The sequence below is a fragment of the Dermacentor variabilis genome, chromosome 8, assembly GCF_050947875.1.
Source record: "Dermacentor variabilis isolate Ectoservices chromosome 8, ASM5094787v1, whole genome shotgun sequence".
In the NCBI taxonomy this organism is placed as follows: domain Eukaryota; kingdom Metazoa; phylum Arthropoda; class Arachnida; order Ixodida; family Ixodidae; genus Dermacentor; species Dermacentor variabilis.
In genome coordinates, this window is record NC_134575.1 from 10,156,108 (window position 1) to 10,171,169 (window position 15,062).

General features: G+C 46.4%; 1 protein-coding gene across 1 annotated transcript in view; it reads right to left on the bottom strand.

Annotated features, from left to right (window-relative positions):
* Positions 1-387: 387 nt before the first annotated feature.
* LOC142590823 (uncharacterized) overlaps positions 388-15,062 on the bottom strand; it is a 50,815-nt gene continuing 36,140 nt past the window's right edge. Inside the window, exons 9-14 of the mRNA XM_075703226.1 lie at positions 9,064-9,305; positions 6,517-6,595; positions 4,211-4,443; positions 1,396-1,611; positions 561-704; positions 388-396 (exon numbers count right to left, since the gene is read on the bottom strand). Coding sequence (XP_075559341.1) covers positions 388-396; positions 561-704; positions 1,396-1,611; positions 4,211-4,443; positions 6,517-6,595; positions 9,064-9,305 — 923 coding nt within the window. The remainder of the gene's footprint in view (positions 397-560; positions 705-1,395; positions 1,612-4,210; positions 4,444-6,516; positions 6,596-9,063; positions 9,306-15,062) is intronic.

Below are 15,062 nucleotides of genomic sequence, written 5' to 3' on the forward strand. Positions count from 1 at the left end.
GCTCTCGTCGCCGCCATCTTCTTGCCGCTGGCTTCACACACACGCTCGCGTAACGCAAACTGTTGCCGACCTTACTCAAACATCAACTGGAAACGTCATACAGAACCTCGAACGATACCAGATAGATGGCTACTTGCAAGTTGCTTTAGGTTCCATCTATTTCCCCAGTGTGTCGGATCTGTAAAATGTTTTCTTCTTGGATTCGCTTCTTTCTCAGCGCAATGTTTTTATCCACTTTCTCATTATTCGCTAAGTCCATCAAGGCTCCTTTCGCGCCCACAGGCGTGACTCACACGAGTGGTCCAAGGGAAATGCGCCCTCTCCTACCCCTCCCATCACGTGCCTTGACCGACATGCAGAGTTAGGGCGATGTGTTGCAGTGAGACGCTACACATCCTGTAAACGCACATGCAGGTAATGTCAAACTTGTTGAATTGAACGACGGAAATGAAACATGCGGATTATGCAACATTGCCTACGAGCCATCGCATTCCGCGTACAAAATTGATAACACGGAATCGGAATGCATCAGCACGAGCCGGGGTGCGATTACGACCTACCGTGTTGAGGCCGGCGTGCACACAGTACGTGCTGTCGCCGTCGGCGGCGTCGCTGCTCTCCCAGAAAGTACGCCAGCGCTCTCCGACGGCTGGATTGGCACGGCGATGCTCAACCAGCTCGTGAGCCAGGGCCCGGGCTATGACCTGGTAGTGCCAGACGAAGAGTTTGGTAACGACAGACCAAAAAAAGAAGATCACGCAGGCACGCACGCACACTGCAAGCAGGCTCACACACACCCATGAATGTGGGATAACATGTGGGATAGCTAGACAGCTGCAATGAAAACTGGTTTCACGATGCGAAGAATGCTATCGGCAATAAAATCGCTGAGCCCGAGAATGCCAGCTATAAAAAAAAAAAGAAAGTTGCATTTTCTCCCGAAATGTGAAGCATCGATTGAGATAGCACATTAAAGACAGCTTGACGACGTAAGAATAGTAGTTTTAGTAGTAGTCTTAGTACTTTAATAGTAGTAGCCGTATGAACTCGTAAAGGTTCGCTTACTAAATAATTTAACAGGCATGATGTCCCGTGCGCACAAGTAAACAATAGCACATATCACGCGACGAGCGCAGACACTCGGTGTCAAAACACAGGCGTCGGGAAGAGCAGCAGCAGCAGCTGCAGCGAGCAAATCGACCCTTCGTGCTGCCTCTCGCTTCAGCGCGAACTAAGCTGCAAGAAAACAGCGCACACGAAGTTATATGAGCCCTCGGCGCATCCAGACTCTGTCCCCATCGCAGATCGCTTTCAAGATAAAGCGTGCACCGCAGCGCTCTGTCGCGCCATATGCAGCTGGTGCCAGAGCTATATATATATTGGGGGCGCTCGCACCTGACCCAGCGCAGCGAGGTTGTATGCCGGCGGTGCTCTCGGAACGTAGAAAGGTGGCCGGAAGAAGGTGGCAGGCGAGTCAACGCTGACCGCCGACGTCATCGCCGGGAGCAGCGCTTGCGCCAGCGGAGGGAGGACGTGCCATGCGCGGAGGCGGCGCAGCCAGCGCTTCGGGAAGCTGCCTCCGGACCCCTCAAGCACAGTTCCGGCAGTGCTCTAGGGGACAAAGTTATACTTATCAGAGTTCCTGCGAAAGAAATTACTAGAGCGAAATACAGCGGAGCGGTAGTCCTCAAAATTTCAAAAGATGAAGCGCCAACAGAGACAGCACACTAAGAAAGAACAAAGACAGGACAAAGCGCCTTATCCTGTCTTTGTTCTTTCTTAGTGTGCTGTACCTGTTGGTGCTTCATCGTTTGAAAGCTATCAACCAACTAGCCCTACAACGTGTTCTACTACAGCGATAGTTTAGCTACCATAGCAATGATGCACTAGAAAACACCCTTTACAGATTGTCTTGTTCTGAACCAATATTCGCCATTTATCGTGCTTGTCTTTTCCATTTCTAATGCTGCGCTTGTCGGTACTTCCAAGTCAAACGGCACGAGCGTTATCTGCGTGACATATCAGTCTTTACAGGAAAGTAGCGAACTCAGAGCCTCCAAGAAAGGAAAGGCAAGTGAGGCAGATGGCTATTACTGTTCGTGGACAAGGTGCGCCTCGCCTCAAACGGTGCAAAGTTTTCTTAGTGTGCGGGTAATGCACTGATCTTTTTTTGTGTTTGCGCCTCCAAATGTTTGTTTGGTGTTACTTATAACGTTTCAAGCAGTACATTTTTCTACACGCATACAGGCTAAGAGCTTTGACAATGGTGCGTAGCCAATGCAAATTGTTGCATTGTTGGGGCGGCATTTTCTTGAATTAGCACAATTGCAAAGCGGTTTGAAGCCAGAACGACGAACCTTACCCATCACTACCGAGCTAGCTGAACCAACGTACGTGCAGGTCACGTGGGCACCAGGGCCAAAGTTACTGGTAACTAGGGTAGAGACGGAACTTACGGTGGAACCCATCTCACGATGACTGCCGATGTTAATGCAATTAGCACTCAAGTCATGTATCGACAAGCGGTATCGCTTAAGACACCTTGAATAATGCGTATTCTGTAGTCGGACATTAATTGCGCTTTCATTACTTTTGACAAATCAGGCAGAACAGATAATATTATCAGTGTCAAAGCGGAAGAACGTGTAGGCGTGTGAAGTGCGGGAGGCCGTTTGTATGGTAGAGGTATACACAGGGTGTCCCAACTATCACGTACCAAGGTTTAAAAATATGCAAATGCCAGGTAGCTGGACAGAACCAAGCTAATGTTGTTTGCCGTCGCTTGGAGATGCTCCGATTATTTTTTGCATTCCGCCTAATTACACAGTCGATCCTAATTAATTAACGAACTTCTCAAATATCATCATTATATGAAAAGGGTCAATCAGGAAATTGTAAAGCAACATAAAGAAACTCCCGACACAGCTTTCTGTTGCTGAGTACGTGCTACATAAAAGTGCTCTTCCGGGCGTGAAAAAAGCCCGCGAATATACGCGAAGCGTCTCGAGCCGCCAGTCGCGTGGAAATTTTCCGTGCATTCGCGGACTTCTTTCAGGGCTCTTTCGCGCCAATCGCATCGTGGATAATAATCAAATTCTGCCCTACTTGGTTAGAAAACATTAAATACACTGCGTGCCACCTGTACAGTCGCCACTGAAAGTGATGTAGTGGTGGAATATATATTGACGTCTGGTAGAGTACGTAGGGCCATGCGTGGCTAGAATGGGCTGTGAGTTTCTGCTCGTGCGCTTCACAAAAAATATTTAGTATCCGATTTCACAGGGTGTTTTCAGTGCCTCATGATTAGGATCGCCCTTCCCATTGAAATTGGACTGTCACAAATATTCACCTGGCGTGGCGATACTTCCTTTTACGATTCACAGTGCCGCGAATAGGTGGCGTCACACTCGCTAAGCTAATGCTGTTTAGGTTGCGGCATATCCTGACCAACTGCCGGGTACCAAGGGACGCAGCGATGGATTGATAGGCACCAAAGTCGGCTCCTTCCATGCCCTAACAACTCTCCTCAGAAGAGATGGATGGATGTCATGAGTGTCCCCTTTGGAACGGGGTGGTGGATTGCGCTACCAAGCTCATGCTATTATACTGCCTAATGTCTTAAATATGTTAAAAAAACAAAAAAATGATGCTATGAACTCCCACAACTAAATTTTCTGACCCCGTATTGCGAACTTTGCTGTTGTACGTCTCCCGTCTTTTTCTCGTTTCTCTACTTTTCTTCCACCAATCTTCCAATCACCTCTTACTAATCTCTATTGCGGACATGTTTACTTTTCCTCTGCTCCCACTGAACCCATGGGCTTCAAGGAGGCCAATGGTGCCTAAATCAACCGCTGGGCAGACGTCTTCACATGCTAATAAAACATGATCCGTCGTTTCCCTAGCTTTACCGCAGAAAGCACATGCTTCTTCTTCCTTCTTATATCTCGCTTTATGGGTGCGTGTTCTAAGGCATCCCGATCTCGCTTCGAAAATTATTCAGCTTCCCTTTGAGTTATCATAAATTGTTTCTTTCCTGATTTAGTTTTTTCCTCTTACGTTGTTACTCATGGCAGGTTTCTTTTCCATTGCCGCCACCCTTGAGATTATTTCAGCATCTCTGACTTTCCGCTTGACGGTCTTTGTCGCTGTGTTGCCCACCCTACAGGCCGACCCTACAGGCCGACCCTACAGAGAGAACAACCTTTACAGCGCCTCCCAGCGCCGCGAAAGGATGTCTGGCGTCCAGTCGTCTGGAACCCGGGAGCAGCAGCGCTTCTGACGTCGTAGAACTGGCTGCAGGGGAAGGCGCCGAGTCCCCTTTGGCCGCGACGGAGCTGCCGTTCGTCGCGCCGTCTTTGAAGATGGACGCAATGGCGTCCTGGAGCTCTGCCATGAGGCTCGTCACGTCCGAAATGGTCGTTGCGGGCACTGCCTCCTCGCCTGGGCACGAAGCAGAAGTTTAGTCAAGACCGGGCGTTAATGGTCAATTGACATTAACTTTTGGGCTGCTTAAAGGGGTCTTGTTGGAGATGGCATGATACACAGCAGCCTCCGAGCGAAATCTTACGCTTGAAATATGAGTGGGTGCGACTGGAAAGGCTCGCAAAAGTTTTTGACATAGCGACTTAAAAAAAAATAACAGTGCTATTACCGCTGGCCGGAAGTAGCGCGTGACTAAGAACGCACAGCTCTACGGTGTTACCTCAGAGATTTGCACCCACTTGTGGCCTGCACGCGGCCCGCTGAAAAAGGTCTCGGAGGTGACGTGCTGGGTTACGTCATACCTGCCAGGTGCAAAGAATCGCCGGCTTGAGTGCTATTTAAAGGCGCCTAATAAGGTAATTACAGACGAGTGCCTCTGCAAAGGACGCCTTTACGATGAAATAACCTGCATAATGAAGGAATAATTCTGTCCCGGTTCTATTGTGAGCTGTGCGGCGCGGGACCTTTACAACGGAGATTTGTATATTGAACGGCTTCGGAGGCCCCAAGCAGTTCGTTATAAAAGCATTCGACTGCACTCGTTTAGCAACCACGTAGCTTTGCCGAGATTTCTTCAGTGGTACATACTGCTCATTTATTGCCGATTTGGCTAGTGTTGAGCTGCAGCTGGCATATAAGCAGTGCTTTGCCCTTCGCGAACGTGTCCACGAAGGGCTCTACTCGTTGCTGTTCCCGTTCTAATCTTCGCAAAGGAAAGGGTACTTGTGTGCGAATTGCATCAGTTGAACACCTTTAAGAACGCTCGAAGCTGGACTCGCATTTAGAAAGCACTTCGTACACTGTCACCAGGTGAAGCCAAGCATGCGAGGGTACAAGCATCCATGGCCAGTTGCCTTGTACCATGTTCCTATGCTCACGTACTAAGTGACACGTACGACTGAAAGGATCTTCCTCTGCTATCAGTACGACCATGAGTGGCACTGGAAAACATTCCTAGGAGGAGATATATAGCGCAAACGCACAAATACACAAAAAAGCGAACGATGGTATGATTGTAACTGAAAAATCTAGCTTCTCCGTTGCTCTTTTTGTTCTCGCTCATTTTGCTCATTTTACGAACGCTATAGCCCTTCGTAAGAAAAAGCCCTACAATCGATTAGCAAACCTACTATTATAGCAGTCAATCACGAGTAACTATTATGAAGAAGAAGCTTTGTAAATAAAGAGGACGCTTTACGTTGAAACCAACCCCGATTTCTGCCCCTATATACATGTCAAGCATAGAAATGCTTCCACCAGGCAACCACTGAGCTGATTTTAATAATACTTAACTTACATTTGAGAGATAGAGCAACATTTTACCGACAGTAAACAAGCACAATTTCGAGTTAGGAGTTTGTAACGTTTACAAAAATTGCTTATTATTAAGTTAAAAGAAAAAATGGATCACACATCTTACAAATCCATAACGCTGCACCAATACCAAATACTGCAGTTCTGTAAATTTCAAAATTAGAGAATAGGAAGCTGACAAATATGACGTACGAGTTTACAGCGTTCCTGAGATTGTGACACTTATTACAGCAGTTTTGAAGAAAGTTTGTAAACGACACTGTATTGCTCGGTTTTCGTTCATCACGGCAGACTGCGGAGATGATAGTAGAAGTAACACGGGTGGTAATTATTGATATAGTATGAGTTACAGTGACCACAAGCGATCATTCTTCTGCAAGAAAATAATATTGGCAAAAGTGCGCTTGTATTACGTCCGAATGCATAACAAATAAATGTTCTATTATTGGTCACCGACTACAGTTACTAAAATAGAGACATGACATGTTACGTCAAGGTAGCCAGTGCGGCGCTTCCACAGTGGTGGTACCGCGTTTGCACGTTTTTGTTGCCTATGAATACATTTCGAGCAAAGTTGACTGTGGTTACATTAGAGTAAAAACTTATAACTTTAGCTTGACTTAGCATGTGCACCATTGGGCATACGGAGAGCATCCATGGAACCTCCCGGGTTCCGAGACGTTACATCTAGGAAAACACGAGGGAAGCTTAGCTCACCTTCGAATAAGTCGAAGACCCTTCGCGGCAAGCCACTCAGTCTCTCTACTAGTCGCTGACACTTCGTCTCCGGCGTTGGCTATAAAGAAAATATCCGTCGTATAAGGCACATATTGACTTTACGCGTGCAATATTCACAACACTCTCGTCTTCTGATGCCGCCTACTTGGCGTCTTGGCAGCACATCGACAACAGCGACCATGCGGCGACCTGCCAATCTGGCTGCGTAAGCATCGAGGCGGGTATTTATTAACGACCATACGGGATTCCGTATGCGGTGGGTTCGGTGCACACATACAGCTCGCAGTGCCGCGCTCCGGTGATTTGAAATCGGGTGTCAGCACTGTACTGCGGCCCAATACAACTGCCATTTAACTTAGAGGGAAAAACTGTGGTGTGGATTAGAGGGCTAGCGATCTTCTAGCTCACATTATGAACAGGAACTGCGATGGCCGTTCTTTGTGTACGGCAGTTAATTGGCGGAGTCTAAGAGTTACCCTAATGGGTGCAAGAGAAGAGCAGTCGAGGGCAGCCACGACCGGGCATACAATCGGGCCAGCTGGCGCAAAACAGTGTAACTGGAAGTCGATGATAGAGGCCTCCGTCCTGCAGTGGACATGAGTAGGCTGGTGCCGCTGCTGATGATGATACTGAATAATGTAGTAGAAGCACGTACGCACAGCTGTGTTATTATATGCAGCACTTTTACTACGTGCATTTAGCACTGTGGCAGGAAGGGTCTCTTGCCACTGAATCCTACAAATATATTTGCAAATATGAGCGTTGGCGGCCCCAAAACGTTGCTAACGTGGCAATATTGTGTATATTTTGGTGTAGATTGCGCTATGAAGCAAGAAATAGACAAAGTTAATTGAAACTGGAACAGCGTAACGGGTGGTTATCGCGCAACGAAGTGAAACCTTAAAGACTGAAATACAGATGCAAGTCGCGCCAGTGTAGTCAATAGATTAACCACATCGCCCTATACTTCTGTAGAGGCTGCACCGCCAATGATATACACTTGTTGAGGCGAAGCCACTGTACGGTCTACATTCAGGGAAATTGAGCTTGTTTGCTTGTGCAAAGTTGGTCTCGTGCGAGGGCATTGTGTATGGAGGGAGGCTTCGCCGGCGGTCACAAGAAGTGAGAATTATGGGCACAGTAGGTAAAAACTAACAGTAAGGGTGCAATAACCACATTGCCCTACACTCCTGTAGAGGGTGCACCGCCGTCGATATAGACTTGTTGAGGCAAAGCCACTGTACGGCCTACATTTAGCTTGACGATTCTGGTTTACAGTAGAGAGGAAAAGAAAAAAAAAAGGGGGGTGCACAACGTGCGAGATGACGCATGAGAGTTGTGACAGCGGTTTGTTAGTAGACAGCTCAGGGTCTGTTCAATTCCTTGTCAGCATATGAGACTGCCTACGTAGACAGTTAATAGGTCAGCTTGGAGCCACGATAAATGTATGTGTCTAGAAGACGTCACTGCGAGGTGACGCCAGATGACGTCGACAAAAAAGAGGAGGGAGAAACTTATAGCTGTATTTTAGAATTTAACGTGTGCGAACATACGAAAAACACATTGTAGCTTATATTAGGTGGATAGAAATGCTTGACTAAGATTTTTGTGCGCCACATCACCTTCTAGTCGAGTTTACAAGCTTCCTGCTGAGCCGCCATCTTGTTTGGACAGCAAAGTAGCCTAAATCGTCCTTCACTTCGATGCCGCCTTCATGAATTTGTATTCTCTGAGGGCTTCACCAGAACATGAACCAGACCAATAGGGGTGCTGGAACACTTTTCTAAACAATCATAGAATGTCCTCACTATTAAAGTATGTTATCTCCAGTCTCATGCCGCAAAAAGTTTTGGCTTCCTTCAACTAAAAAAGGGGGATAATCGCACCGGTACCCGACTTTCTCTCTCCGTATTCGCTAGCGCGCTGGAAGCTACACAGGGGACAGGCCCACAGGGCAAAGCTCCGGCCAAAATTTGAGTGTCGTGGTCGCGAAAGGGGTCTTCGCGGCACACTTTGGCGGCCGCCGTAGGCTACGCTACGCAGCACTTCCCTCCTATCTCGGAGGCCATGCGCAGCAGACGCAGCTACGCGCAATGCAAAAATGAAATGATTTTCCCGTCTTATTGAGAAGGCGCATATATATGCATTTTTCGTTTTCAAGTCAAAATTACAATTATGTATTAGTGATGATGCTCTCGCCATCACGAAATCAGCCAATCAACAGCGTTGGCCGGCCAGCTGCTTTCGATATGACGGCATTGTGGAAGCGAAAGCGAGCGATTTTTATTGCTATTTTGGATAAGATATTGTAAATTGCCTGCTGTATGCAGTGCAGTAATATTTGGCTCACATGTTCACAACTGCTATGACAGATCGGCAGCGTTTTCTTACTACGTTCAAAAAGTGTTTCAAAGCCCCTTTAAGATAACCACTGTGTGGTTAGCCGTGTACTTTTCTGTCTACGGAGAGTGTTAGAACGCAACCTCGAGGGAGCTGGCACTTCTGCCTAGAGTAGCCGATCCTCACCATAACCGCGTCCTTGGATGGAACTTCTTCACCACGGGTCCAGTTTAACGCCGCCACGACGTCCGCCTTGGGTCCGACCAGGTAGCGCAGAACGTTCCAGGCCAGGACCCGCCGCATGGCCAGCCTCTCTTCGGGACGCGACAGGTACGCCACCAGGGCAAGAGCCTGCTCGTTCGCAGTCACGTGCTCGTTCACGGCGTACTCGGAGAAGCCGAACCGAGCAAACAGCTGCTTCCACCGATCTGCCGCACGAAGGACACATTCCGAACATATCAGAGTCAGCGATTCTTTTATTCTACACGAATACTCTTAGAAACTCGTTCTTCCTAAGCACTGTTTCGGAAGTGGAACAATGCGACCGCTAGCGTAGCTGCATGCTCAACGACTCCATTTGCTACCGTACTTGACAGCTTTGCTCAAACACAATTCCAATGCTTTTTCTGAGCTCTACACGTTCTGCTTTGTTTTTTTCCTTACTCGACTGAAAAACCATGTGATTGAGCTATGCTTATTATTCGCGCTTATTGAAGGCATTCTATTGTGAGGTTGTTAATGTGACTAGAAGCCCTTGAAAACATTATATGCCAGTTTCTACAATTTTCTAGCTGAACAAGATCATTCACGATGTGTATATCTTGAGCAAATGTGAGGAATGTTAGGGGAAACAGCCAGCGACTGTGTGCACAAATGTGCGTGCCAATCAGGCATTAAATAACATTGTTATCTCCTAGTTTCAGGCCCGTTTAGAGGCGTTATATGAAACGATTCCATGTTTCCTCATATTCATGGGAGGACTAAAAATGGCTGAGAAACAACACTTTGCAGAAGTGCACGACATTCTACGGGTTAGGTGTACGAAAAGCTTGAAATGTAGAGAATGATTATGTACTTTGCAAGTGACTACTGAATACGGGCCTTCTCTAAATTTTCATGATATATAGGAGGCGCGACCCTCTATGGGTTACGTGTGGCGAAAGCTTAAAATGTAGAGAATAATTATGCACTTTGCAAGTGACTACTGAATACTCGCGTTCTCTGAATTTTCATGCTTTATAGAAGGCATGTAGTTGCATTGTTGTGGTAGCTGCATACAAGGCATGTAGTTGCAGTAAGGGCAAATTACGAACAATGTTTCATAGTGCCGGGATTGATAACGAATTTTGCAGTAAATTACGTATGCACGCGTACCGGAGCTTTACAAGCGTGTTGCACGAACAACGCAGAATTTACTCCGCTGCCCTGGACCATTTCACTGTTAACACAACCTAGATATACTTTAAGAGGGGGGGGCCATTTCTGACCCCCCAATTTTCTGACGATCGTAGTAAAATGTGAGTGGAGAAATTACTGCCTATGTAAAGATTCCTTGAGAACTGCTCGTAAGCGTTATATTTGGGCAATGTTTACATACGGGCAATGTTTCTCTTTTTTTTTAAGCATGCGATTAAGTTATAGGCAACTTACATTTAGGTGTACGTTAAAGAACCCCAGGTGGTCCAAATTTCCGGAGTCCCCAACTACGGCGTGCCTCATAATCAGACAAGGGTTTTGGCACGTAAAACCCCTTAATTTATTTTTATAGGCAACTGATACCCTTCTTCCACCTGTTTAACAGAAACTGCTTCTCTGAACATCGAGTTGTCATTCGGCAACATCGCGCGTCTGCTATCCTTTACTTTCTCTTTTTATACTTTTTCATCGTTGTGATATTTGCTTGCTGTTGCTGAACAATAATTATAATTACGTATACAAACTCCGCTGACTACGTGTAGCCATTGATGCCTAAGGTGTTACTTGAAGGCCGATAGTATGGGATAAATAATTAATTCTAGAGAAGTTCAGAGAGAAGCGCTTGAAGTGATTGAAAGCGGTGGAACAAGTAATATAATTGTAGCCAACGTGAAGCAAGATGTTTTCAGAAATACAAGTCCCCTTGCCAATACATTGGATCTAACTATAATCCTTGTTTGACCACTTTGGATCAGTCCGATGGATGGAGAGTTAAAGGCACTAAGGTTGCGATGCACGAATGCGTGCATATACAACACTGAAGCATACATTCACAAGCTTTATGAGAGAAAATGCGGGACCGCATACCAACTAATACACGCATAGCACTTCTACGAGGAGCTAGTGCACTGTCGTAGTTTGTTTGCGTTTGCAGACGCACTCCCTTATGCGTTCGCGCGTCGCCTGCTACTGTCACCACCGCATCGAATCTGAAAATGGTGTCATGCACACGTGTACTGATTATAGTTTGGCAGTAGAATTTTGCCGACGATGCGCAAGCATGATCAGGGAATGCCATCCGCCTATCTACAAACTACGATACTGTGCTAGCCGCTCGCCAGAGTGCTCTGCGTGCACCATAGGGCACGCGCTCCCGTGTTCACTGTCACAACGTTTGGGACTACTAAAATGTTGTGCAAATACGATGGCGACACGTGTAGAGCCCACGAACACGCCAACAGCGCTGTTTCTATGCTAGTCATCATCATCATCATTAGCCTGGTTACGCCCACTGCAGGGCAGAGACCTCTCCCATACTTCTCCAACTACCCCGGTCATGTACTAATTGTGGCCGTGTTGTCCCTGCAAACTTCTTAATCTCATCCACCCACCTAACTTCCTGCCGGCCCCTGCTACGCTTCCCTTCCCTTGGAATCCAGTCAGTAACCCTTAATGACCATCGGTTATCTTCCCTCCTCATTACATGTCCTGCCCATGCCCCCATTTCTTTTTCTTGATTTCAACTAACATGTCATTTACCCGCATTTGTTCCCTCACTCAATCTGCTCTTTTCTTATCCCTTAACGTTACACCCATCATTATTCATTCCATAGCTCGTTGCGTCGTCCTCAATTTAACCAGAACCCTTTTCGTAAGCCTCCAGGTTTCTGCTCAATACGTGAGTACTGGTAAGACACAACTGTTATACACTTTTCTCTCGAGGGATAGTGGGAACCTGCTGTTCATGATTTGAGAATGCCTGCCAAACGCACCCCAGCCCATTCTTATTCTTCTGGTTATTTCAGTCTCATGATCCGGATCCGTGGTCACTACCTGCCCTAAGTAGATGTATTCTCTTACCACTTCCAGTGCCTCGCTACCTATCGTAAACTGCTGTTCTCTTCCGAGACTCTTAAACATTACTTTAGTTTTCTGCAGATTAATTTTCAGACCCACCCTTCTGCTTTGCCTCTCTAGGTCAGTGAGCATGCATTACAATTGGTCTCCTGAGTTACTAAGCAAGGCAATATGATCAGCGAATCGCAAGTTGCTAAGGTGTTCTCCATCAACTTTTATCCCCAATTCTTCCCACTCCAGGTCTCTGAATACCTCTTGTAAACACGCTGTGAATAGCATTGGAGAGATCGTATCTCCCTGTCTGACGCCTTTCTTTATTGGGATTTTGTTGCTTTCTTTATGGAGGACTATGGTGGCTGTGGAGCCGCTATAGATATCTTTCAGTATCTTTACATATGGCTCATCTACACCCTGATTCGGTGATGCCTCCATGACTGCTGAGGTTTCGACTGAATCAAAGGCTTTTTCGTAATCAATGAAAGCTATATATAAGGGTTGGTTATATTCCGCACATTTCTCTATCACCTGATTGATAGTGTGAATATGGTCTATTGTTGAGTAACCTTTACGGATTCCTGCCTGGTCCTTTGGTTGACGGAAGTCTAAGGTGTTCCTGATTCTATTTGCGATTAACTTAGTAAATACATTGTAGGCAACGGACAGTAAGCTGATCGGTCTATAATTTTTCAAGTCTATGGCGTCCCCTTTCTTATGGATTAGGATTATGTTAGCGTTCTTCCAAGATTCCGGTACGCTCGAGGTTATGAGGCATTGTGTATATAGGGTGGCCAGTCTTTCTAGGACAATGTTCTCACCATCCTTCAACAAATCTGCTGTTACCTGATCCTCCCGAGCTGCCTTCCCCCTTTGCATAGCTCCCAAGGCGTTTTTTGCTTCTTCCGGCGTTACTTGTGGGATTTCAAGTTCTTCTAGACTATTATCTCTCACGTTATCGTCGTGGGTGCTACTGGTACTGTATAAATCTCTATAGAATTCCTCAGCCACTTGAACTATCTAATCCATATTAGTAACGATATTGCCGGCTTTGTCTCTTAACGCATGCTTCTGATTCTTGCTTATTCCTAGTTTCTTCTTGACTGCTTTTAGGCTTCCTACGTTCCTGAGAGCATGTTCAATTCTATCTATATTATAGTTCCTTGTGTCAGCTGTCTTACGCTTGTTGATTAACTTAGTTCTGCCAGTTCTATTTTAGCTGTAGGGTTAGAGGCTTTCATACATTGGCGTTTCTTGACTAGATCTTTCGTCTTCTGCGATAGCTTACTGGTATCCTGTCTAACGGAGTTACCACCGACTTCTATTGCACACTCCTTAATGATGCCCATAAAATTGTCATGCATTGCTTCAACACTAAGGTCATCTTGCTCAGTTAAAGCTGAATACCTGTTCTGTAGCTTGATCCGGAATTCCTCTAGTTTCCCTTTTACCGCTAACTCATTGATTGGCTTCTTACGTACCAGTTTCTTCCGTTCCCTCCTCAAGTCTGAGCTAATTCGAGTTCTTACCATCCTATGTTCACTGCAGCACACCTTGCTGAGCACGTCCACATCTTGTATGATGCCAGGGTTAGCGCAGAGTATGAAGTCTATTTCATTCCTAGTCTCGCCATTCGGTCTCTCCACGTCCACTTTCGGCTAACCCACTTGCGGAAGAAAGTATTCATTATCCGCATATTATTCTGTTCTACAAATTCTACTAATAACTCTCCCCTGTTATTCCTAGAGCCTATGCCATATTCCCCCTCTGACTTGTCTCCAGCCTGCTTCTTGCCTACCTTGGCATTGAAGTCGCCCGTCAGTAGAGTGTATTTTGTTTTGACTTTACCCATCGCTGATTCCAGGTCTTCATAAAAGCTTTCGACTTCCTGGTCATCATGAGTGGATGTGGGGGCGTAGACCTGTACTACCTTCAATTTGTACCTCTTAAGTTTCACAACAAGACCTGCCACCCCCTCGTTAATGCTATAGGATTTCTGCATGTTACCAGCTATATCCTTATTAATCAGGAATCCGACTCCTAGTTCTCGTCTTTCCGCTATGCCCCGGTAGCACAGTACGTGCCCGTTTTTTAGCACTGTATATGCTTCTTTCGTCCTTCTAACCTCACTGAGCCCTATTATATCCCATTTACTATCCTCTAATTCATCCAATAACACTGCTAGACTCGCCTCACTACATAACGTTCTAACGTTGAACGTTGCCAGGTTCAGATTCCAATGGCGGCCTGTCCGGAGCCAGGTATTCTTAGCACCCTCTGCTGCATCACAGATGTGACCGCCGCCGTGGTCAGTTGCTTCGCGGCTGCTGGGGACTGAGGGCCGGGGTTTGATTGTTGCATTCATATGGGAGGTTGTGGCCAAGTACTGCACCAGGGTGGCCAATCCTGCTCTGGTGAGAGAGCGCGTTACCGGTTCTGGTCACCGGGATCAGGCCGCACTCCAGGCCTGTTTGTATGGTAACTTAAATGTACGCTAAAGAGATGATGACCCCTGATGGCGTAATTTTTTCTGCCCGAAGAAAAACATTTGAATTGCAGTTATAACTACTTGTGTGCTACATAAGGACATCTAAAATTACGCCGTTTGCTACCACATGCGAAATTTGTAGACTCGTTGAAAGTGCAACGGGCCTCTAGCAATAAACAATGCGTGTATGTTCGCACGTCTTCGCACTTAGCAATCTCAGACTTGACAACCCCAACCATCTTGCTTCTTATGGCACTCTGTCAAACAGTCAGCACTGCAGAGATGGTTCCTTCAATTTATGCACTCGAATGATTGCAGCCGCACGAATTTCTTTAAGTATCCAGCCTCGATGAAACCACCACCGGCAAAGCGTTGTCTTATGTCTGAGATGGCGACATGCTGACGCATTCTTGCTGGATGACCACGCATG